This window comes from Petromyzon marinus, chromosome 4 (genome assembly GCF_048934315.1).
Source record: "Petromyzon marinus isolate PM22_M1 ecotype Great Lakes invasive population chromosome 4, UKy_Petmar_22M1.pri1.0, whole genome shotgun sequence".
In the NCBI taxonomy this organism is placed as follows: domain Eukaryota; kingdom Metazoa; phylum Chordata; class Hyperoartia; order Petromyzontiformes; family Petromyzontidae; genus Petromyzon; species Petromyzon marinus.
Window position 1 is genome coordinate 25,276,989 of NC_133670.1, and position 24,532 is coordinate 25,301,520.

Genomic DNA, 24,532 nt, shown 5'->3' on the forward strand with positions numbered 1-24,532 from the left:
TAGGATCGCTAGGTAGCACGTCCCGTGGCAATGCGGATAACGGGGATGCAACGGTGTGTGCGAGTGAGTGCGTAGAGAGATGCGCACATAAACGGACAAAGACGCAGAGAATATTGGTGGTGGGGAGGACAAAAGTGGGGCATCCCCTGTCACTTAATAGAATGTCATTTCTATGTATGTAGCGTCTAGATGCACACCCCATACTAAAGTGCTATACAAGTGCGTGCACTGGGCAGTGCACATATCCCTCACGGATGAAGACGGCAAACACCCACGTGTACAAACGAGTTGCATAAACAAATATATTTCCTGTAATATATACACTATATATACACACATGCGCATCATACTGAATTTTGCAATTACAAGGTCAAGGTTTTGTATGCCCTAAAGTGCAAGTGTTCTTTTCAGAGGGCCCCCATTTATTTATTTTATTCTTCAGTGCCCACTGCTCCATTGAGCCGCATTAAAGGCCAAACCTATCTATCATACGAGCAGGGGCCGTGGGAGACGGGATATAACGCCCCTTTTAATACATCGCTGGCTCCGCAATTCATTTCGCGCACCTGTGCAGCTCCTGAAAGGGCCTGTCTCGGCATGCACAGGTGTGATACAACGCATTTTTGTCAGCGATAAGGAGCCACGAAAATGATTTCCCTTCCTGGAGGTTTGGCAGGCAGAAATCTATCAATATAATGCACGTGTATTATTCGAAGGGACTACAAAAGGACTTTTGAGGTAGGGTTATTGGAAGAGGCTCGGACAGCGGTTTTTTTGGAACGTGTGCTTGATGCATATTTGTGGCAGCCCCCCGTCAAAGCAAAAAAAAAATATTTTGTTTAGCAGCGACACCTTTTAGCGGATCGATCTCAAACATTTTTGTTTAGCGTTTTTTTTTTGCGTGCGAACGCGGTACAGTCTGTCGCTCCGCCACACGCAGCCCGTCGGAACATTTGTAATTTTCGTCGTCAATTTTGTTCGCACAATTTACAAGATTGGTGTCGTTTTTGGCAATTTCTGTGATTGCGTGGGGCAAATGCAGGTGGCAGTAAAAAAAAAACATCAGCCCGTTGACCAATCCAGACGAGGAACGGGAGGTCTCAAGAGTGGCCACGAAGGTGAAACCCTGCAATAGAAATTATCCGAAATTGCCTCCACCTGTGGAACATCGCAGGCGAGGCAGCGGACGTAGCCTCTCCTGAGTATTCGAGATGCTGGGACATTCCTCGTATCCAAGCCCCTGCTGTGCTCTCTTACAGGTAAAGGCGCAACCCTGCTATTCCTTGCTTACACCACTGCTGGTGGAAGAGCCTCCACTCGAGGACGCTCCAGAGAGCGCCTCTCTATGCAGCGTTTCTTGGCCTATTCTTCCACGCAGGCCAAACATCTTGGAAGAGGCGAGGGCGCCCACACTTGACACCACCACACGTGACCTGCCGGTCCACCGGCTGCCTCCCATTTGTACTGCTGGGTGGGGCCGAGGCGGGGGAGGAGGTTTCCAGGGACCTGCCCCGTCGCTTCAACTGCTGCCATGCGGGGAGATTGGCTCGGCGACCTCCGCATTGTGAGCTCTGAGTGAGGACCAACCGCTCCACTGCGGCAGCTTCCGCTTTCTTCTTATCTGCGCACCCCCCCCCCCCCTTCCACAAATTGATCTGCGGAAAAATATCCTAATCTCCTATTTTAAGCGCTCACCTCGTGGATGAGCTAACTTAAAGTGCCATATTCCTCCTTTTAAATGCGGCTTTCGGCAGATAAGATAAGAAACCTGCAAGTGACAACGCAGTCATCCCAAATTCTCATTTATCCGTGGATATCTGCGGGAATACCGGACGTTATTTCCATGGATAAACACGGAAAATAGCATCCCCCTCCACCATCACCACAGACCAGAGGAATTTCACTGTATGGGATCGGTAGAGATGGGCTTGCGAAATGTCGGAGACTCTAGCCCATACATTTTGGAGGCAGAAGCTCTTAATTGTTGGAGATAGGATCATATAAATGAAGGTATGAGCTTTGCACATGAATTATAGAGGGGCACAAGAGGTAATCATCAGCTGTTGTCAAACCACTGATGGATGAAGGCCTCCGCTCGCTGCTACCACCCCGACGCGGTCTTATGCTGTCACGAATCCATCTCGTCCCTCCGCTCGAGCCGATCTCATCGCTGCACGTCCACGGCCGACCGTCCCCTCCTGGGGGCCCACGTTCGCCTCTTTGGGCTGCCATTCCATCACCAGTCTCGTCCGTTGGCCACCGTTTCTTGCAGCCACGACGTGTCCCGCCGGGGTCCACTTGCTGTCCCCCCGAGTGGGCACGGTGTCTCCGCTGTGTGTTTATTCCTCGCTTCGCGTGCTGCGCTGTGTGCGAGTGCGCTTGTCGGCATAAATCCGAGCGTGCTCCTCTGTGCACCTTTCGTTACTCGTCGCGAGTTTTTTCCCGCGCGAGCGAGGCAGCTGGCAATGCGCGCTCCTCTTGTTCACCTCGTCATGCCATCATTTTGAATTCAGAGTTTTGAATTCAATAATTGCCCTTAGGAAAGTGGGGAATTCAGTCGCTTAACGCATCGACGAGAGTCTGACACTCTCCAAAACAAAACAAATAAAAGGGCACCATTCTCAGCCTATGGGCCTGAAAACAGTTGAAAAGTTTCCACCTCGACAAATGAAGCCGGCGCTCAGCCGAAGGCGTGTAACGTCGTCGTGATGAGAGCCGCGTGATTTCTGGTGATGTGATTGCGTCTTTACTTGACGATGCGGTGTTTATGGCGCGGTGGGTGTGCAAATAAAAATCACGCACAGACAAAACATCGTGAAGGTGGCGGGGGTAGTGGTGGAGGGGGTTTATTTTCACCATTCAATGCTGGAGTGTTGGCGAGTAGTAGGCAAACGTTGGTCTGGGTGGTGGTGGTGGTGTTGCCCGCATCGGCCTCACCGTCAAAAATGAAACGATGAAGTTCGGCCGTGAGGCAGGCATTGCACTTCAAAGGGCCAAAAACTCTGCACTCTCATCCACCGCACACACACACAGACCTATACAGATATTATTATCATCATTATTGTTGTCTTCCTATAGTTCTGTCCCGGACAGGTTTGACCATTAACCATGAAGCTAAGTGAAGCGTGGATTGGTGCCAGGTTCAACCAAACATCAAGTGCCCTCTTCTTGGTTCTTTCGGTAAAGTCACGTAGAAGGGAAATAATAAAAAATTATAAAATAAAATTCTCACGACGTTTCGGCCACAACACAAGTAGCCGTCCTCAGGTGAAGAAACAGAACTGTCAGACAGCGCTCACTGGAGCGCTGTCTCTCCAGTGAGCGCTGTCTCTCCAGTGAGCGCTGTCTCTCCAGTGAGCACTGTCTCTCCAGTGAGCACTGTCTCTCCAGTGAGTGCTGTCTCTCCAGTGAGTGCTGTCTCTCCAGTGAGCGCTGTCTCTCCAGTGAGCGCTGTCTCTCCAGTGAGCGCTGTCTCTCCAGTGAGTGCTGTCTCTCCAGTGAGTGCTGTCTCTCCAGTGAGCGCTGTCTCTCCAGTGAGCGCTGTCTCTCCAGTGAGCACTGTCTCTCCAGTGAGCACTGTCTCTCCCGTGAGCGCTGTCTCTCCCGTGAGCGCTGTCTCTCCCGTGAGCGCTGTCTCTCCAGTGAGCACTGTCTCTCCAGTGAGCACTGTCTCTCCAGTGAGTGCTGTCTCTCCCGTGAGCGCTGTCTCTCCAGTGAGCACTGTCTCTCCAGTGAGCGCTGTCTCTCCAGTGAGCACTGTCTCTCCAGTGAGCGCTGTCTCTCCAGTGAGCACTGTCTCTCCAGTGAGCGCTGTCTCTCCAGTGAGCGCTGTCTCTCCAGTGAGCGCTGTCTCTCCAGTGAGCGCTGTCTCTCCCGTGAGCGCTGTCTCTCCAGTGAGCGCTGTCTCTCCAGTGAGCGCTGTCTCTCCAGTGAGCGCTGTCTCTCCAGTGAGCGCTGTCGCTCCCGTGAGCGCTGTCTCTCCAGTGAGCGCTGTCCAGTGAGCGCTGTCTCTCCAGTGAGCGCTGTCTCTCCAGTGAGCGCTGTCTCTCCAGTGAGCGCTGTCTTTCCAGCGCTGTCGCTCCAGTGAGCACTGTCTCTCCAGTGAGCGCTGTCTTTCCGACAGTTCTGTTTCTTCACCTGAGGACGGCAACTTGTATTGTGGCCGAAACGTTGTGAGAATCTTATTTTATTGTTTTATTTTTTTATTATTTTTCTTCTATGTGACTTTACCGAAAGAACCAAGAAGATGAATCCCTGCAGGGACGAAAGCTTTAAATCGAAATCAAGTGCCCTCTCACACAAATGCTCCTCCTGGTCTGTTCGTTGAAATCTGATACCACGTCCCCATGACCACCGGGGCAGAGCGAGGCCGCTTTTCGCGAAATTGGTGCAAGTGGGCTCGGTCCACCCGTGGCCTTGCTGGGCCTAATCGCGTGGCTTCATTGCAGCGAAATGCATTGACTCCCTTTAACATGGTGAGTACGGCTCCGTTTCCCGGTGGTCGTGGAGACGTGGCAGTAGTGGTGTGCGAGATATAGGATCGGTATCCCTCGGTAAAAAAAAAAAAAATCCTTCAGCTTCTGCGGGAATCACCACCACCAACATCATCATCACCGTTGGTTAACCAGGCGAAACCAACCCGACCCGACAATACCTCTGTTACAAAAAAAATATTGGTTACTGCAGTCACGCAGAGGCAGTTATTGAAACATTGTAATTGCAAGCTCTGCAATTTATAAATATAGTTTCCATTTGGACAACGGCACAGGCACATGATGGTCTACGTTTGTGAATGATGCCATCATCGGTTCCTTAACGTCTGCTTCACAGTGGGCGGGCGGCGTGCTTTGGTCATCCCCGCAAACAAAAACATAAATCAGTGCCAGGCCACCGAGGCGCCGTTCACACCGCGACGGACGGACGCTGCACTCGCGGGCCGCGCGTTGTTACGGCGGACGCCGGAGGGAACGCCCTCAAAGCAGAATGGCGAAATGTCCTTCCGCGTCATTTCTGGGCAACACTACACACAGGCTACGCATGGAGGTGTGTCCTGCGCATACATAAAGCCCGACGCAAACCTAGGGATTGTTTTTTCTTTTCTTTATATTGCACCAAAGCCAACCCAATTGTCTCCGACAGTCAGCACCGAATGGTGGGAGCGCGCGTAGCTGCCGAAATTCGGAAATCCGGAATGACGGCGCTTGCGACCGCATGGCCTCTCCTGCGCAGTGCTGTGACGTTGCGTTCTTCGCGTGGGTCACGTGGCACCGGGCTCTTCCAGTGGCTGCTGGTTGCTCCTTCCCCCCTCCGACCCTGACGGCGATCGGAATTCCTCGATCTTGATTGAGGCGAGAGTCAGTCGAGCGCGTGGATCGGTGTGTGAGTATGCCAGGAGCGACGTCATCTCATATGCGTGGCTATTTGACCATTAATTGAGCGGCCACTATGAATCCCGTTGGCGAGCCAATGTTTGATGGTGGGATGACGGCGCCAGCCGCTTAGAAAGTGCCCACAGAGTTAAATACATTAATATTAGCATTCACATGACACGCATTGTCTGGCCGCAGATTGGTACAGAATGATCATCCGTGAGCGCAACACAAGATTGTCAACGAGTCTATCGCCTGCCAAAATCCCTCAGTGGACAATGCACAGTGATTACACACACATAGCGTCACTTTCGAGGTCCGCTCCGATGGGATTGCGAACAAAAGGGGAAGAATGAGGTGCCAAGGGTTGGGTTCGTGTTTGGATTACCCATGGGCTAGTGCCAGGGTTAATATAAGGTTAGGGATGGGGATAGAGTTTGGTTGGATAGGGGCCGTCCATGAATGACGTCACACGATTTTGGACGATTTTTTACCTCCCTCCCCCCCTTCGTCACACGGCGTCACAAAAAGTCAGACCTCCCCTCAAATATGACGTCACAAAGCTCTGCCCCCCCCCCCCCCCCAAATAAAGCATGCTTCAAATAGCTTTAAACTATTGTCATTGTAGTGCGTATTCAATGTGGCGCTGCACTCTGATGTTGTAAGAGAAAACATTTATTAAAAAGTCTATTTAATTAAGTAGAACGTGTTGTCTAAATGTATTTAAAGTTGCGCATTTTGATGTGACGTCACATTTCTCAAACCCCCCCCCCCCCTCGTCACACATCGTCACAAATGCCTAACCCCCCCCATAGGTGCGTGACGTCATTTATGGACGGCCCCATACTGTTCACCAATGACGATTATTTGTCCCCTCCAATTGTGGCCAGGTAGGGCCCTTTAAATTTTCGTTAGCGTCTCTGTTTTGCCATTTGACGGAGCCATGGGCTGGATTCGAATCGGCGAACCCAAAGCAGATGTAGCCATGCGTCACCCACGCAGTTTCCACAGTTCAAAAATATACAACTAAACGCATCTCTAAATATAATTTACTTCTCATAATAATAATAAGACCGAGCAGAGCAAGTGGTTAAATCTGTCCAGGTCAAGAGGTCATCGGTGTCGTTGATGCCACCGCATCAGGCCATCGCTTCCCATTTCTGATCGATCCTGCGATTGTTGCAGAGTTGACACCCAACCTTGAAGTTCGCCGTCTCATCACCGTCACCTGCACGCACGAACTTGCCTTATTGCGCAGTCGACACAACTTACGACACCGTCAACACCGTCGGGCTGCAGGGCTTGCCTGTGATCGGCGACCTACGGGCGTCACTCCAATGCCTGCTTCTGTAACCTGCCCTCCCTCCTCCACCCGTACGCTAACCGTGTCCCACCCATCGCAACATCCGCTTCCCAATTACAGTTACCGCACCTTCCTTCCATACTCTATTCCAGACTTCCAAGTTACTTACCCTATTTTGCCATAGTATCCTTAGCATTCCCTGTATGTATGTTAGTATTTGTAGATAGGTTTTTAAAGTATAATTGTATTGATATATAACAGTGTTACTGTGGTGTATATTGGAGTATGGCAGAATGTTTAATAGCGAACCTATTGGCAGCCGTATATATGCAGCTGCCTAATGCCGATTAACTTTAAATGGCAGAGAAGCGTCTCTGCAACCGTACACACGTGTGCCTGTACGTGCAATGCTGCTACATACATGCCACGTGGATTTACATTTTACCTAAGACCCTTGTAGACCGATAGGCCTGAGCGCCCATTGAGGCGAGCCACACCATGGGGTGGTGAGGCTGGGATCACACATTGTCCGGCAACCTTTATCTCCCCTGTCCTGATATTTATTTTTTTCAAACGTCGCACCAGGTACTGATTTTAGGCTGAGTTGATCTGGGGCGGAGGGGGGGAGGTCGAGGCCAAATTTAGTTCAAAACTCGTTGTGAATAGGCAAGAATTGAGTCCTGGGAATCACGACCTCAGCACAGTGGTCTAAATGCATACGGGTATATATACATATATATGTACACACAAATCAAAAATATCTCACCATCGTCTGCCTCATAAGACAAAAATATATAATATGCTCAAGCTAACATTTCAGTTTGTGGCCCTTCTTCAGAACAAAGAGGGGGCAGGGAAATGTATTCATAATAAAGGTTTTTGGGTTAGATCGCGTTTATTTATAAATGTGATCTGAAATATTGTTTGGAGGCCACATTTGACAACATGAACAAAACTGACACCAGCATTTTAGAGTTGTACAATGCATACGCGCACACAAAGATCCCCATTGAGGGAAGTGCTGTTAGCGAGCACCTATTAAGGCCAACACAGCGCGCAGTGGGGTGGTGTGGCTAGGACAATGCCCAGCCCCCTTTGTCTTCCTAGTGCCGATGTATGCACGCTGCACCAGGAAATTGTCAGGATGCGTTGAGCTAGGGTATGCCCAGGACAGGTTCTTCTTTCACTTGCCACTGACGTTAGCCGTGGCCGAAGATGGAACTCTGATCACCAGGTGCGAAGCATAGTCCAAGAACCATTGCGCCACCGCTCCCCTAGACTCACACACACAGGGGGTCAACGTGTGCACAAGCAAGTGCGTTACATACACACAGGTACCTTCTCTGTCCTTTAGAACTACAGTGTATTACCAAGTGGCGTAGCGTGGCTGGCACTGCTGGAGGAAATGAACCGGGGGCCCTCCTGTTCCATTTCCCCTCTCCTCGTAGAAGCTCTGGCTCGTGAGAGCCGGTGCAGTTGCACCGCCTGTACACTTTGACTGAGAAAGACAAATAATCGGGGCCCAATTCCTCATGACGACGGATGCCCCATTTATATCGGATTTTTGCCACATTGCGTAAACCACCGACAACACAATTGCTCAGCTCACTCTTGCAAAAGAGGCGATCCTAGTCTCTTGGGTTCTCACCTGGTTAAACCAATAAACGTCATTGGTTTCCCAAACCAAGGATTCCCTCCAAAGCCTTAACATACTTCAGGGGCAAGTGCTGTTAGCGAGCACTCAAGACGGCCGGCACGGCACACGAGGGGGTGGATGTCCAACACCACGCCTGGATGCCTCTGTCTGCCCAGTGCTGATGCTTACAAACCGCACAAGGTACATTACTCATTTAAGTCTGAGTCGACTTAGGGGAGACCCAGGACCAGTTCAGATGATCGTCATCGGTGGTGGCCATGAGCGGTAATCGAACTCGGGTCGCCAGATTCGTAGCGCAGAGCACTCACCATTGCACTACCGCTCCCACGTACCCACGTACCCACTAACGCACAACAGCCGCCACGGCGGTGACGTCACCATAACGCCTGTGCCAGGCCAGGTGCACTTTGAGGCCACGTGAAGTGTCGAAGGCTCGACTGACAGGAGGTCACGAGACCGACGCAGGTGCCATAGATTGACAGACTGAGATGACCGGTAGATGAACCCCCTGTACCCCCCCCCCACTGTGCCTACTTTTGGCATACAACACACACACACACACCGTGGCACAACAGAGATCATAATGTACCCGAGGAAAGCGTTGACCACGTGCGCTTCGCGATCCGCGCGTGTCCACGAGCCACGTGCGTCTCCTGCTAGAGGCACGCGCTGTCACCGCCGCGCACCGCTGGCGGATGCGCGGGAAGCCCCAGCGGCAGCAGCTGCATCGGCGGCGACTGCAGCAGCGGCAGCAGGACGGGCAGCAGCTGCAGGAGCAGCTGCAGGAGCAGCTGCAGGAGCAGCACCGCGACGGCTCCGGGCGGGGGGGCCGAGCGCCGGGCCGAGTTGCGGCGGCGCGCCGGCCTGGGCCCGTTGCAGAACGCCGTGTTGCAGCAGCTGATGCACACGGAGCCCATGCGGCCCGGCCTGCAGAACCTCTGGTAGCCCGCGGCGGCGATGAGGCACGCGGCCGACGACGCGCACGACTTTCGGTAGAACGTGCCTGCGTGTGCGTGCGTGGGTGTCGGCACGTGCGCGGGCGCGTGCGTGGGAACGTGAGCGTGTGTGCGCGAGGATCGTTGCGTGCGGAGTGTTTGGGTCCAAGCGCACACGCAGAGACACGAGGGCTCCGGTCGTTAGCGCTGAGCTCATGAACCATAAGGAGATGCCAGTGAAATGTCACTGTTCAAGTTTCCTCCAAAGATTCCATACAAACACACACACACACTTTTACACACGTCCTTATAGTCACACATATACCTGAAACATACACGAAAAAGATAGAGGTCACATGCTGTTGGGGAAAGTGCTGTTAGCGAGCACCTATTAAGGCCGGCACAGCAGTTGACGCACACGGAGCAAAGTTCAACTAAAATTTTTTGAGATGAATGTAAAGAGAGCTTACAAACCTCTAAACACCCTAAGTTAAGTAAACACTGTTGGGCACTTATTACCGAGGTCAACGTACGCAGTCCTCAGGCATGTGGTTCAATCTGGTCTGCAAGGACTCGGGATGAACTCCATGACGAACCTCGCTCGTGAAAGCTCCACAAACAAGAACGGATTCGCAGGTGGACAACAAAGTTTGGTTTTGTTGTACGTTGAGCAACTATCACTGTTCTAAGTCGATTTAGAGATGCATCAGCAAAGGGATGGCAACCAGATGGATGAAATCCGGTGACTGCCGGCATACAGAATCAGACTTTGTACTGGAGGAATCCGATGAGCTGCAGAGCTCCTTTGGACAGACGTCCAGGGATCGTTCCAGAAGGAGCACCTTGAGAGCAGGTGAAGCGAGAAGGTTGAGCGTGACTGGCAAGGTGGCTTTGAAAAGTGTACGAGGCAATGGCGTAAAAACGTGGAGGATTATAGCCACGATGGATGATGAGCATATGCATGATGATGATGCCATTTATTACCCCCGGAAAGCCTCACTCGGTCTTCAGACTCTTTTGCAGGAAAATCGTGAATTGGAATATTTGGAGCGAGTGCCCAGAGTCCACCCGCACAGATGAGGGAGCAACACTCAAAAGGGGCTCTTCGCTCGCTGTGTACACAAAGACAAAGATCCCCCGTATAACCTTAACAAACTGATGGGGCAAGTGCTGTTAGTGAGCTCCTATGAAGGCCGGCACGGCGCACTTGTGGTGGGTGGCCAGCATAACGCCCAACCGCCTTTGTCTCCCCAGTGGCGATGTTTACACACCGCACCGGGTACGTATTTTGAGGCTGAGTCGACCGAGGGGAGGCCCAGGACCGGTTGAGATAATCGTCACCGGTGTTTGTCCTTGAGCGGGAATCGAACTCCCCATACACACGCACACATGTACATGCAACCAGGTGTTTCAGCGGCAAGCGGATCCATTCGCTGTCCTTTGGAACGACGATGTTTTTTTTCTAAGTGAGACAAATAAATACTCAGAAACCAATTCACTTGCTGGATAATGTCCCCATTTCGTTGCAGTTTTTGGAGCAAATCGGCGTAGCGATGTGAAATACGTCTGCCATGCAGATGTCCTGGCGTGAAACCGTTCCGACGGTAAACGGCTAACTTTTTTTCACTTGGAGGCAAACGTAGCCACAATTTGGCACTGTACAAATACAAGTATGTATATTTATAGATAATGTGGGGGCAAGCAATGCCACTCACAAAAAACATCAGCACTCCCGTCTCCACTGCCCGTTCTACCAAAGTCTTTGCGCGTGACGTTAGAGGTTGGGGAACCGCTCGACCCCCTCCTCTCAATGTCCGCTCGCAGGCCTGAACGTGTTTTGGAAATAAAAAGCCGCCGCTCGGCGTTAATCAACACGTTCATTATAACTAACACGTTAATTAAAACCGATATTAATCAACAAGCAGTGGCGCGGGGCAGAGAATGCAGTGGCGACCTCGGGCTTTGTTGTGATCCCAGTTGAAGACAACTTTTACAACTCGACTCCAGTGAGCACGCGTCCGGACCGGAGCTCGCGGATCACTGGGACCGCCGCTCACTAACCGCACGCGGGTTCTAACCCCACCCCAGTTGTCAACACAACCGTGACCTGACCTTTTTGTGCCCTGCCCCACCCTTAAACACATGTGCAGAGAATGAATGGTGCAAGTGAATGGACGGGGCAAGTGAATGAACTGGACAAGTGAATGAACGGAGCAAGTGAATGAACGGGGCAAGTGAATGGACGGGGATATTGAAGGAACGGGGAAATTTAATGAACGGGGCAAGTGAATGAACTGGGCAAGTGAATGAACGGGGCAAGTGAATGAAATGGGCAAGTGAATGAACGGGGCAAGTGAATGAAATGGGCAAGTGAATGAACGGGGAAATTGAATGAACGTGGCAAGTGAATGATTGGGGGCAAGTGAATGAACGAGGCAAGTGAATGAACGTGGCAAGTGAATGGACAGGGAAATTGAATGAACGGGGCAATTGAATGAACGTGGCAAGTGACTGATTGGGCAAGTGAATGAACGAGGCAAGTGAATTAACGGGGCCGGTCTGCTGTGAATCTGTGAACGGTCTGAACAGACTGCTGAAGTGCATAGATCCTCATCATTATTATTGTCCAATCATTCCGGTTACATTATTTCAACGCAGTTTGCTGAGCATAGAAAACCAGAGTACCCGGAGATAATAGTACACACTCAAGAGTCCACACAGATGTGTGTGTGTGTGTGTTGAACTTCTTTTGCACCGTGCGCAGCCAACCGTGCTCATCGGAGGTGTGGGGAAGAACAACAAACTAACACACACAACGCGGTTCCAAAAGAAATGAGTTTTCAATGTGGATGATTTAAAGGTGAGTGGCTCCAGTGGCTTCCTAATATCGACAGGAATAGGTTTGGTTGAGGGTCCCATTTGCCGAATTCCCGTCTCGCGTCCGCCTTGCACGTGGGAGCAAATTGGAGCATCCTGACGAGCACCCTCAGAACTGGGACCCCAGTCAGCCGGTCTCGAGGTGGGTCCGTCGGAAGATTTCCAGACCAAACGATCTTCTACGTCCCGAATTCAACAGGTCCGCACGTTTAACCGCAACGTGACCCATCGTTCGCACTCTGAGCACCGTCGCATACATCACAATTAATCCCAAACGATCCATCGATTTGTTATTATTGCTGATGGCCGACACACGCGCCGCTTACGCATGCCGGAAGAAACGACGCGCGCGGAGGAGTGCGAAGTAGGCCAACGTGCAGCGACAGGGAGATTGTGTGAGCCGATGCAACTCGAGCCCGGTCCCTAACCCCATCCGACCAGCCACTTGTACTCGTCCTATTCCTTCCTAGCCCTAGCCAACGACCATACTGATCAGGGGCCGCCCCCACACTTTTAAAAGTTGGGTCCCCAGATGCCTGCTAATGGGTTTTTTTTGTTGTTGCCGATTGGCGGTTGCAACTGTTTTGAAAAGGAGAGCGGAATGCACTGGGTAACGCGTTGCTGCATCGCAGCCGTGTAAGCGTGTGTAAGTGGGCGAGTGTGTAAGTGGGCGAGTGTGTAAGTGGGCGTGTGCAAGTGGGCGAGTGTGCAAGTGGGCGAGTGTGTAAGTGGGCGAGTGTGTAAGTGGGCGAGTGTGCAAGTGGGCGAGTGTGCAAGTGGGCGAGTGTGCAAGTGGGCGAGTGTGTACGTGGGCGAGCGTGTAAGTGGGCGAGCGTGTACGTGGACGACGTGGTGGTTGGCCAGCACCACGCCCGGCCGCCTTTGTCTCCCTCTTAATGATGTTTACACACCACACCAGGTACTCATCTGAGTCGACCGAGGGGAGGCCCAAGGTCGGTTCAGATAATCGATATATATGTACACACACATATATACACACAAAAACACATATATACACACATATACAAACACAGACACATCTATGTGTGTGTGTATCGCAGCCGGTGGTGATTTCCCACTCCCGCAATTACCATTCCGCCGTGGTCTGTAGAGCGACAAATGTGAACTTAATATGTGATAGCCATCACGTAGGTTAGGGTCCAACGCAATAGATAAATGAAAAAAGCGAAAACACACACAGACAAAGATCCACCGTATAGCCTTAACAGGCTGTTGGAGCAAGTGCGGTTTGCGAGCAGCTATTTAGGCAGGCACAGCGAGGGGGTGAGGGGTGATGTGGCCAGCACCACGCCTGGCCACCTTTGTCTCCCCAATGGTGATCATTTACACACCACACCAGATATACATTTTAGTCTCAGTTTACCGAGGGGACGTCCAGGACCGGTTAAAAATTTGTATCCACTGTTATTGGTCGTGAACGGGAATGGAACTCGGGCCGCCGGGTTCGTAGCGCAGCGAGCCGACCACTACGCCACCGCTCCCCACACACACCCACAACCACACACGCACGTGGGCACACACCCGTAAAACGAGCTCCAATGACACATTTGTCACAATTGAACGATAACGCTCAGCGGCACACTCAGGCTCGGTCCTCATCAATAATCAAACATCGTTCTTCTCGAGTCAGCCTGCCTTTTTTTTCCCCTTCTATTCCTCTAGTGGCAGTTCCGGTGTCACGTACTGTATAATGACCGCGTGGCGTGTGTAAGTGATAGCTGCAGAGCCACGGAAATTCTCGTTGAGGTTTGAAAAAGCCACCGGCACTACACGAGCTCCACACACCCCGGTAATCCCTCCGGCGCTGCTGTAACGCACATCGCCATTGCCATGATCGTCGTCGTCATCATGAATGTAATCGCCGATGATGAGTGTGGTCGGGGCACCTCTCCAGTGCTACGCGTGCGACGAAGTAGCAGTAGAGCACAAGGCACCAGCTGTGTGGACCTCTGTTCCTCCCTTGTATTACGCATGGTGAGCTTTCTCCGGCTACGTCCGGCCGACACGTCCACCGTCAGTGGCGAGTGATATCTGAGCAGCTTCTGGGTACTCCACTCGGTCGTCCCGGCCCTGAACGAGCACGCGGTGCGGTGTGTGCAAAGTTCAGCACTGGGGAGACAAAGGCGGACGGGCATGATGCTGGCCACACCACTCCCTCGTGCGAAGTCTTCATAGGTGCTCGCTACCGACACTTGCCCCCAATAAGCTGCACAGCTACACGGGGGATATTTGTCTTTGTCTGTGTTGTTGTGCGCTAGACCCATTGCCTCGCTTCCTCTGTGGAAGTGATCGTCTCGCTCAGCGTTACACTAACACAGGAAATCCACGTTCGCAAAATAATCTCCAGACGTCTCAACCTCCTCACCTCACGTCCCTTGCCCACCCCGACCCTCACCACCCCCGCAGGGGCACGCCCACCCAGGCACCATCCTGGCGTTGTCCCCGACGCTTCGCGGCCGGGTGCTGCCGTTTCCTCCCACGCGGAAAACACTTCGTGAACGAGGAATTGGCCAAAATACCGACCCCCCCCCCCTCCCGCCCCTAACCCGATGCAGACCCCTCCTGACAATAGGAGCTTGAGGCTCGGTGAGGCTGTCATGGGAAAAATGATTAGCATCATTTACTTTGAGCATTAGCGGCATCATCAGCAGCTCGTGTGGAGGCGCTCAGTGGATTGTTGCATCGCAGGATCCGGAGAGATAGCAACGGCTTTGGGTGGGGGGCGGGGAGGGGGGGGGGCTTCATCCAGCAGTGGAACGATCATGGCTGATGATGATCATTATTATGATCATAATAAGTGTTCAGCAATAATTCTGTCGACATTGGCACCATCGCCTCAGAGACTTTGGAAGCCACTTCAACCGGTTGCGGTGAGTCCGCTCGCTTCACCTGCCCTCAGGGTGTTCCCACCGGAACGATCTCCGTTCGGTCGGCCAAGTGACCACATCTCATCCGTCCCTTCGGAGGCCTCCGCAAATTGACTTCGCCAACAGACGCCGGCGTTTAATGCGGAGCGGCGCACCACTTGAATTTGTGCCGAGCGTCACTACGGCATTTATAATGTTTTTTTTTCCTTTGCATCGAAAACATAATTGGTCGTACGTATGGATGTTGAACTTATTTCGTAGCGTACGTAGCAAATGGCAGTTTAAAAATCTGATTTTAAATTTATTTTATGACTCATAATGCAGGAGGTCCGTGGGTTCGATCCCGACCCTGATGCATGGATTGTTTTTCCATGGTCTTACGGTTTTTCCCTCCACATTCAGAGCGATTCGCCTGCCAGACATTCCGCATGATAAGCCACGTTGTTGAGTTATCATTTGTTTGCCAGGTCGAATCTGAAAAATAACTATATATCTCAGTGGGCCTTACCTGGCAAAATTAAAATAAAAGTTCGTCAGCTTTTCATTCCTGATGATGAATCATAATACACTGTTGGCGAAAGCCTACGTACAACATTAGCCTCAAGTGCCTTCACGGCAGCCCTGGCAGCCACGTGCACGCGCTCTGTCGTTAGCCAGATTGCTAAGCAGCTCGGCGGGGCATGTGGGGTAAGGGGCCATCCACTCAGTCCGTACGCATGGAGGGGGGAGGCGGGTTAACCCAAATGCGTTCGCTTGCGTTGGGGGTCTACCTACAATGTGCGCACGCATAGGAAACGGGGGGGGGGGAGCCTCGATAATAATTTGTCTACATTGGCCTTAAAATGAGTAAGATAGTCCGGCGGTGGACTATCTGTTTGCTTAAACACGTGAATATTATTAATCCTTGATCGTTTCTGCGTGGGGGGGGGGGTGTAAAAAGTCCGCGTGCGTACAGGGAAGGGGGGGGAGGGGTCAAATTTTGACAGATTTTTGCGAACCTACTAAATGGATGGCCCCTAAAGCCCCACAGGGGGCAGAGAGAGGGGAGAGAGGACGCGCTTAGTATGAGCTCCCCGTGTTTAACTCTATACATCTAACATCCACACTTTTATTTAATTTCTTTCTTTCAAGATTTTACTCAGCAAAGAGTAAGTATTTAGCCTCTTGCACACACAGGTCGTACTATTTGTGTGTTTATGTATTTTTCTTTACTTTCTAAAGCTTAACAGTTCAGGGTGAGGCATAGCCTTTTGAAACACAGTGGTGTTTCTTAGGCACCGTGCTCAATCCCGTAGTTAATTAAAGCATCGCTTTCATACTTTACAGGATTTATTTTTCTACTTTGGTTATTGTTTCTTTATTCTTCTGCTTATGTTGTTACTCTCAGTTTACGAATCTCACACTATTTGAGATTTGTTATACCGTGTTTCTTGTGTGAGCCAAGTGGAGGCATCTCTGTCGCTGTAGCACAGAACCGCTGTGAGTACAGTGCGCAGTCGATTTAAGGCCACACAAGCGCTTGGAACACAATTGTTGACTGCTGCTCGAGCAACCGACTCCTCCGTCTTTGTATCCCCTTGTGTATCTGTTAATTCCCTCTATTTGGGTGTCTGTATATATATCTGCGGTTATGTGTTTCCTCTCTCTCTTACATTTAGCTCTTCTGTACCTGATGAAGATTGCTTGTGTTGCAATCGAAACGTCGTATAGTATTAGTATAGTATTATGTTATTTTATTACGTCTTATTTCTACGTGACTTTACCGAAAAAAACAAAGAGTATCGTTAATGATTCCTTCACACAGTGCGGTTTTTTTTCTGGGCCCCTCCACGTGTGTGCAAGGTCCCTAAGTTGTATTTTTTAACGAGTAAATGTATTTCATAAACAAATTTGTCTAAAAAGTAGATTTGTTTGCAAAATACATTTATTTAATTAACACGTAAATTTATAACAATCTCAAATTTTTGTGTTACCGCTTCATATATATTAAGCAAATTTATTCAATAAATTTTTTTTTGTTTATTCAATAAATACATTAATTTCTTTAATTTCGTTTTTCTTTCATTATTCTCTTAAACGAGGATTATTTATTGATCCTCCGTTTGCACTCTCTCCAGGGGAGCTCTGAAAAGAAGGGCAACACCAGTGAGGCAGAGTTTGAAGGTAGGAGCAAAATGGCCTCCTACGCACAGGTTGCAGCTGCCAATCTGCCTGGAGTCACGAGGCCCCCCACTAGGGCCTCTGCACCAAGGCCAACCCCCCCCCCCCAAGCGCGCAGCGACCACTGCCACTGCGCCAGAACGGCATCCGCTGCTACGCCTCGAGCTCCGTCACGATGGAGGCGTACGTCGAGGCCCTGGCCCTCATCGTCCCGCCAGCCACCGTCACCCACGCCTCGAAGATCAGCGGGAAAGCCGTCTTCTACCTGACGACGAAGAAGGTGGCCGATGCGGCCGTCGAGAAGGGGATGACCGTGGGGGGACTCCACGTCCGGCTGGAACCCGTCGCTTCGGTGGCGGCGCGAATTGTCGTTTCGAACGTGCCGCCCTACATCCCCGACAAGGCCGTGTTGGAGCACGTGTCCAAGCTGGGCACGGTCGTGTCGCCAGTACGTGCCCTGCCACGGGGGTGCAGAGACCCTGCCCTGAAACACATTTTATCTTTCAGGAGGCAGGTGCACATCCTGCTGACTCCCGGACAGCATGAGGAGGGCTCTTTTGTGTTGTCTATGAAGGCATTGCCCATAGATTGTTTCATGCCAAGGATTGCATCAAATGCAATCTTTGCATAGAAGAGGGGCACTTCCCACCATAGCTGGTGGGAGCTGAAGCTTCCTTTGGCAGGTATCCACTGAGCCCAAAAGGCTTTGAAGGTTTCTCTGAAGTCGGTGTCATCAAGCAGCTGTACGTTGAGTCTCCAATAGGCGTTGTGCTGCTCGGCTCTGGGAATTTTGCAGCAGCACAGAGACCAGGTGGTGATCGGAAAAACCAGAGGGTACGATTTTACTGTCCCTGAGCAGGTGAACGCCGCTGGCGTTGACGTACAGTCAGTCGAGCCTGGCAGGGCTTGAGAGCCGCAGCGGTACCAAGAGTACTGCCGTTGGGCTGGATGCTGCAGTCGCCACACGTAACGCAGATCCAGCCTCCGCACGAGGTCGGCGAGCGGCCGTGCGGATTCAGGGTGAGGTTCGGCGGTGTTGCGGTCGAGAGCCGGGTCGAGGGTGCCGTTGAAGTCTCCCCCCACGACGGTGAGCACGTCGTCCACGTCGTCTGCCGCGAGTGCGTCCCGCAGCGCGCCGAAGAAGAGCTTCCTCTCGCGGGCCTTGCGTACACGTTAAAGCACTTGAGGCAGGATTTATTCAGGACTAATTCGATAGGAATCGAGTGACCTTTGACGATTTCTTTGAAGGAGACATTCTCTGGTGCAAACCGTGAACTGAGCACAATTGCCACGCCGGCGAGGTTGTCCTCGGCATGGCTGAGGAAAAGGAGATGCAGAGGAGGGAGACAGCACGACCCTGTGTTGTTGGAGGCACTCACAGAGGTGGAGGATAGAAGATGAGCACTTGATGGTGCTCGGAGATTGGAAGAGGTCGCTGGAAAGTGCAAAAAACGATGTCAGGTGAGGCTAGGATGCATACATAAAACTAGGCCCTCACTGCCAGGTAATGTAATCTCTGGGAGCACCGGTAGACACACCCTCTTCCCAGGATGCAGCGAGAGATACAGACAGACAGAAAGAGAGAGAGGGAGATAGAGATACAGACAGAGAGACAGAGAGAGGGAGAGAGATACAGACAGACAGACAGAAAGAGAGAGAGTGGGAGACAGAGAGAGGGAGAGAGATACAGACAGACAGACAGAAAGAGAGAGAGTGGGAGACAGAGAGAGGGAGATAGAGATACAGACAGACAGAAAGAGAGAGGGAGATAGAGATACAGACAGAGAGACAGAGAGAGAGAGAGACAGAGAGAGAGAAGGAGAGAGATACAGACAGAGAGAGACAGAAAGAAAGAGAGAGATAGAGAGATACGGACAGAGAGACAGAGAGAGAGGGAGAGAGATACAGACAGAAAGAGAGAGAGAGAGATACAGACAGAAAGAAAGAGAGAGGGAGACAGAGAGGGAGAGAGATACAGACAGAGAGAGACAGAAAGAGAGAGAGAGCGCCGCAGAGGGTCTCTGCATACGAGAAACCCTTCCCAGGAGGCCGTGTTTCAATTAGCGCTGTCGGCAGGGCCCGGCGAGACGCTCGCTCGCTCGCTCACAGTGCAAAGTGCGAGCGCAGAGTTATGGGGAAAATGGGCCATCTTCATCAACACGGCTCGAGCTGTCGCGAGCAGCACGGCCGCCACTGCTGCCACTGCCACCGTTAAGTACGAGTAGCGAACGCTGCGACTACGACCGGCGTGACTTCAGTGTGAGCATCCCTCATTGCGTCCTCTCAGGAGTCCGGTCCGTCGCGAATGCGCACTAATCACGCGCGGTAAGCTCTTTGGAACGACACCGTCTTTAAGGCTCTTGCAAAACTGACTCAGCGATGGATCCCCGAACGCGAGCCGGTAACCCGTTGCGGGTCTTCGGAGCCGGAGACCCCGAGACTGAACCTATCGCACGAGGCGTCCGCGCGGCGGTGACAGCAGATTGCCGTGGGGCTGCGGATCGTAGACGGTGCCGATCTGGGTCTGTTGAGACCGGTGCACGTGCCGATCGGCAAGGTGGGATGGAGAGGAATTATGCAGACTCTTGTAGACGAGTGGGCACACTTCCACCGCGGTCACCATCGGTCCACGCGACTATTACTCCCATGAGCAACACGACCACTGACCGAGTCCATCCGGTGCTCGCTGAGCTGCATTGGCTTCCGGTTGCTGAACGAATGCATAAGAAGGTCGCACTCGTTACACACAAAGTGCTTGCCACAGATGAACCACAATACCTCGTTGATCTTGTCAAGGAACATAAACCATCATCACGCAAACTCCGGTCACCATCGCAGCAGCGGCTTTTGGCTAATCGTCGAACAAAGGCGGCGGTCACCGCATCGCGCGGCGCTTTCAGATGCACTTCTGCGGCCGTCTGGAACGCTCTTCCTTCCAATATTTGGAAGCAATTGGGAGCTATGCCAATTTTACATCTACATTGAAAAAAAAGTTTGTTGCCCTTCCCCCGCGCCTCCGATTAGCATGGTTGGCTACGTACGGTGTGAAATAAGTTCCAGATACATGCTTCACCACTAATGCCACACCACCACTAACATACCACCATTACCACCAATACTAGCAACACTACTATTACCACCACTACCACAATCGTTATCATCTCCACCACAATGTCCAGCCCCATTACCTCCACCATCATCACCATGACCGCTCCCACTCTCGCCACCACCAAAGACAGACCCGTTGGGACAAGTGCTGTTAGCGAGCACCGATGAAGGCCGACGCAGCGCACATTACCACCACAACCACCACAGCAACCCCTACCATCACCACCACCCGCACCACCACAACCACGGAAGCCACCGCGGCGACCACCACCACCCTCCCCTCTTCCCACACCTCGTAGGGCAGATCTGGATTACGAATGTGGCAGGTCACCATTGCCCGTCAACAATATTTCACCTGTTCGTGTTAAATCTCATCCGTCGGGCGCGTCCAATAAATCGGCTATGCGTGGATGTATATGGTGGCTCGCGGTGGAACTAATGAAAATATAAGTGATGATGGCACGGCGCGAGGAGGCGCGCGCGCCGGAGAAGCGATTGTTATTGCCGCGGCTAAGGCGATGCCGCCGTTGGGGGTTTGTGTTGCTGCTGCTGCTGTCATCTTGTGCTGCAATGTCTTTTAAACTTCCCCTTTTTTTTACTTTCATTGATTGTTTGTCTTTCATCAAGCGCTCGCACCGGTCGCGCACGTTGGGTATGTTCTATTGAACAAGCACGTGTTTTTCAGAGAAGCGAATGTGTTGTGGAGGGCATGCTGATCGCGCCCTTGGCTGTGAAATGTGTGTTCTACAGTTCGCCGCGACTCCCGTGGATGGTGGTAATGTTTCTGCTCATGATGATTTTACTGCTGCTGGTTGTGATGATGGTTTTGTTACTGATGATGATTGTGATGCTGCTGCTGTTAACCGAGGATGACGGTGAGGATTACTTTAATTATGCTGATGATGCTTCTGCTGATATTGATAATTAGTCTGCTTCTTCCGCTCCTGCTGCTCTTGCTGGTGGTGATAATGAAAAAGAGAGAAGCGTCCAGCTCCTTTGCGGACTTTTGCATTCGCCTCGGTAAACCTGGAGATATGAAAACCCATCCACAGACTCCTGCCACGTTGAAGTAATTGAGATACTATCGTTTCATCAGTGATGAATGTTAGATGGGGTTCCCCTCCTCCCCCCACCGCCATCAAGAATGAAATACTAAAATAATGATGCCTCTCACTGAAAATATACGCGCGTTCACCCAACGCTTAATTTCAACCGGAACGGATTGGAAAGCTGTTCCGGGAATTATTTTGCCATTCACATTTTTGAAATATTACTGCGGTTACAAAAAAAATGCTCGTGACATTGCATGAATATAGGGTACAATAATATTGCCTTATTATTGATAGGGTCATATTCCCTCCTCCAAGCAGTGTTTTTCCAACACATACCGAGTGAGACATTAAGCCTTGTGTATTCCCACCCAGTAACCGGAAATTAATGAGAAAAATAGATAATCGGATAATACGTCTCCTTCATATATCCGTCTCGGGGGCAGTGACCGTTCGAATCCGGCAGGCTGCTCTGGTCAATACTGCGGTAGGTGTAGTAACCATGACGATCCGACGCACCGTCTTTCTTCATAGTGGATCCCCTTGACATAATTTGCAAGCGTCGGCCATTGTGTGCCGGCATGGGGGAGTGGGGGGAGGGGTCCGTAAATTACTCCATCGGGATTGTACACACAGAGTAGCAGCCACTGTCCCTCCCCGTAGACTCATGCCCCAGGTCTCTCTTGCAAATGAGACTCAGTTATAGAAAATAAATGAAACGAAACTCAACGTAAACATGATCTAAAAGTATTCTTTACACAAGCCAATCGGCCCCATGGTTATTTTGGGAGTGCGTAATTTAATCTGCAGTGATTCAGTGCAAGCGACACCTGGACCAATTTGCCTCCACCAAGGCAACGATGCTGAAGTTACAAAAAAAAACATTTGTGGATTTTATTTTTCATACGCAGCGACAGATTTATGAAGGGGAAGAATTGCCTGCTAACATATTGTTACTTTTTTGCACAATGACGCTCAGGATTTTTTTTGCATAATGAAGGATTCCGCATCAGTAAAAACCTTATGCACCCTAGCAAGCTTTCGAGTACGGATTGGAGCCATTATCACCTTCACGCCTTCGATTAGCATGGTTGGCTACGTACGGTGCAAAAGAAGTTCCACGTACGGTACCCACATGCAAGCCGCTATAGCAGCAGAAGCAGCAGCAGCTGTGGCAGTGTGTCCGTTGTCCGGGATGTGTGAGCCTTGCGAGTAGCAGCGGGTCACACGTGTCGGTGAAGCGACCTGCGGTTACAATTCGTGCCGGCTATTGTGCGTGTTCTCTTCAGTGTGTGTACACGTACAGCCCTTTTGTCACTCCGCTGCGGGATGAAGGGCATCTCCACGCCGCTTCAGGCCCTGGGGGGTGTTTGACCGTTCTTCAGCGTGTTGGTCGGCACGGGTTTGGCGAGGGCGGTTGGAGTAGACATGGGGGCATAGAAGTGTCGTGTACACTCGTGGATTCCGCTGCTCCGCAGTAACCTATAACACTCCCTTCATGCAAGCTGGCCGACCCCCGTATACCTCTAGAAATAAAATTGTATTCTTTCTAAATGTAGATGCACGGGGCATAACGAGTATTGGTCATTACGCGCGTTTACCCAGGAGTGCCTAACTGCGTAGTCTCAAGACTCTGTTTCTGCAGTAGGGCACGATGGTGCTGCTCTGCGTAATCCCACTTGAGTTATTTGTAGGTAATGTCAGCATTGGGATATGTCTGGCCAAACACCAGTCACGTCGTACATTTTTTTACAAATTATTTGGCGATTCTGCTGCGTTGGCAGTGGTGCACGAGCATAAAGCAATAAAAACTCAACACGTTTGTCAATAAAACTGTGGAAGAAAAAAAAACACGTAAGTGGTGACATTTCGGGCAATGGCTCTCTTAACGGCACACACACACAAACATAAATGTTTATTTCGTCGTTTCTTGTCAGCTTCCTTGCATTTACACGGGTAACGTGAAAGAGCCACTCCCGCGTCTCAATGGGCTCTCGCGGAGGTTTTAAAACAGATGAAAAGGCTTCCGGACGATGCGAGTAAGTCGCGTTGTCACCTCGGACGCGCGCGCGGAGCCGCTAATGGTGCGCCGGCGAGCGACTCGAGTGAAATATGTGGAACCATCTCCATTAGCACTGCGGGCTCCGGAAAGCAGCGAGATAGAGCGCAGCCCGCCCCGCTCCACGCGCGCGCAGCCTCATCGCCGAACCGCACGGATCGCTCATTCATCTCTGCGACGCCTCGACGTGCACGGGAGCTGAGGCAATAATACGAATTTAGCACGTTTGGTATTCGCGCCATTCCTTATCGTGCAGGGCTATCACGAAGCAAGGCGCACGGACGGGTAGTCTGCCGGCAGTTGGCGATGTTGGCGCGTGGTGCGTTACCCAGTTTGTAAGTAAACTTTCAAATTTGCCCCGTGACGTCGGCACATGGCCTACTCCGTTTTCGAATGACGTCGTGGCATCCGTAACATCGACGGCGCGCGTTTCTGTTGTGAGATTCCTCTCCAGAAACAACACCGGTGCTGCTGCTGCTGCTGCTGCCGCTGAAACAGAAATAGATTTGGCCACGTTTGATGCACGTGACATTTTTATCAATTGGCCGTGTCGGGTGGAAGAGGGTTTACAAAAACACATTGTTACGAATCATAACAATGGTCGTGAAAGCCTCCGTATGAAATTAGACGCATAGATGCCGACAGATTTGTTGTAGCGGCTGTGGCTCGTCACGAGGCACCGCGGCCGCCCCTGGGCGACAGAGCGAGAGGGAGCCTGGAAGCGCTGCTTCTGACGGCAGGAGGGACGCGTCGCTATCCCCCGACTTATGAGTGCTCAGAAATAGTAATAATAATGAAAATGATTATCATGATAATTTAACTTGTATCCGCTCCCTCTCGACAACAGAGCGACTCGGAGATAAGAGAATAAACCACAGACAAGCACGCAGGATGGCAACAGCCAGGCAGTGAAACGGTGCAACATTCCCCTCGAAGCTCTGAGGTTCTCTATATGTTAAGATGGTATCGGACATTTAATGAGTTGTTATACACGTGGGAGGAACCCAGAGCACCTGGACAAAATCTACGCATGCAGGGGCAACACATTAATGCATACAGATGGAATACATGTGCCACATTCTCCTGGCAAGCCACGGTATAGCAGCTCCTCGACACCTACGGGGAGT

The 24,532-nt window shown here is 51.3% G+C and overlaps 1 protein-coding gene across 1 annotated transcript in view; it reads right to left on the reverse strand.

Annotated features, from left to right (window-relative positions):
- Window positions 1-2,830: 2,830 nt before the first annotated feature.
- Window positions 2,831-24,532, reverse strand: part of LYPD1 (LY6/PLAUR domain containing 1) — a 35,958-nt gene continuing 14,256 nt past the window's right edge. The window contains exons 3-4 of the mRNA XM_032944674.2: window positions 8,919-9,332; window positions 2,831-7,946 (exon numbers count right to left, since the gene is read on the reverse strand). Of these exons, the coding sequence (XP_032800565.2) occupies window positions 8,986-9,332 (347 nt within the window). The 3' untranslated portion in view covers window positions 2,831-7,946; window positions 8,919-8,985. The remainder of the gene's footprint in view (window positions 7,947-8,918; window positions 9,333-24,532) is intronic.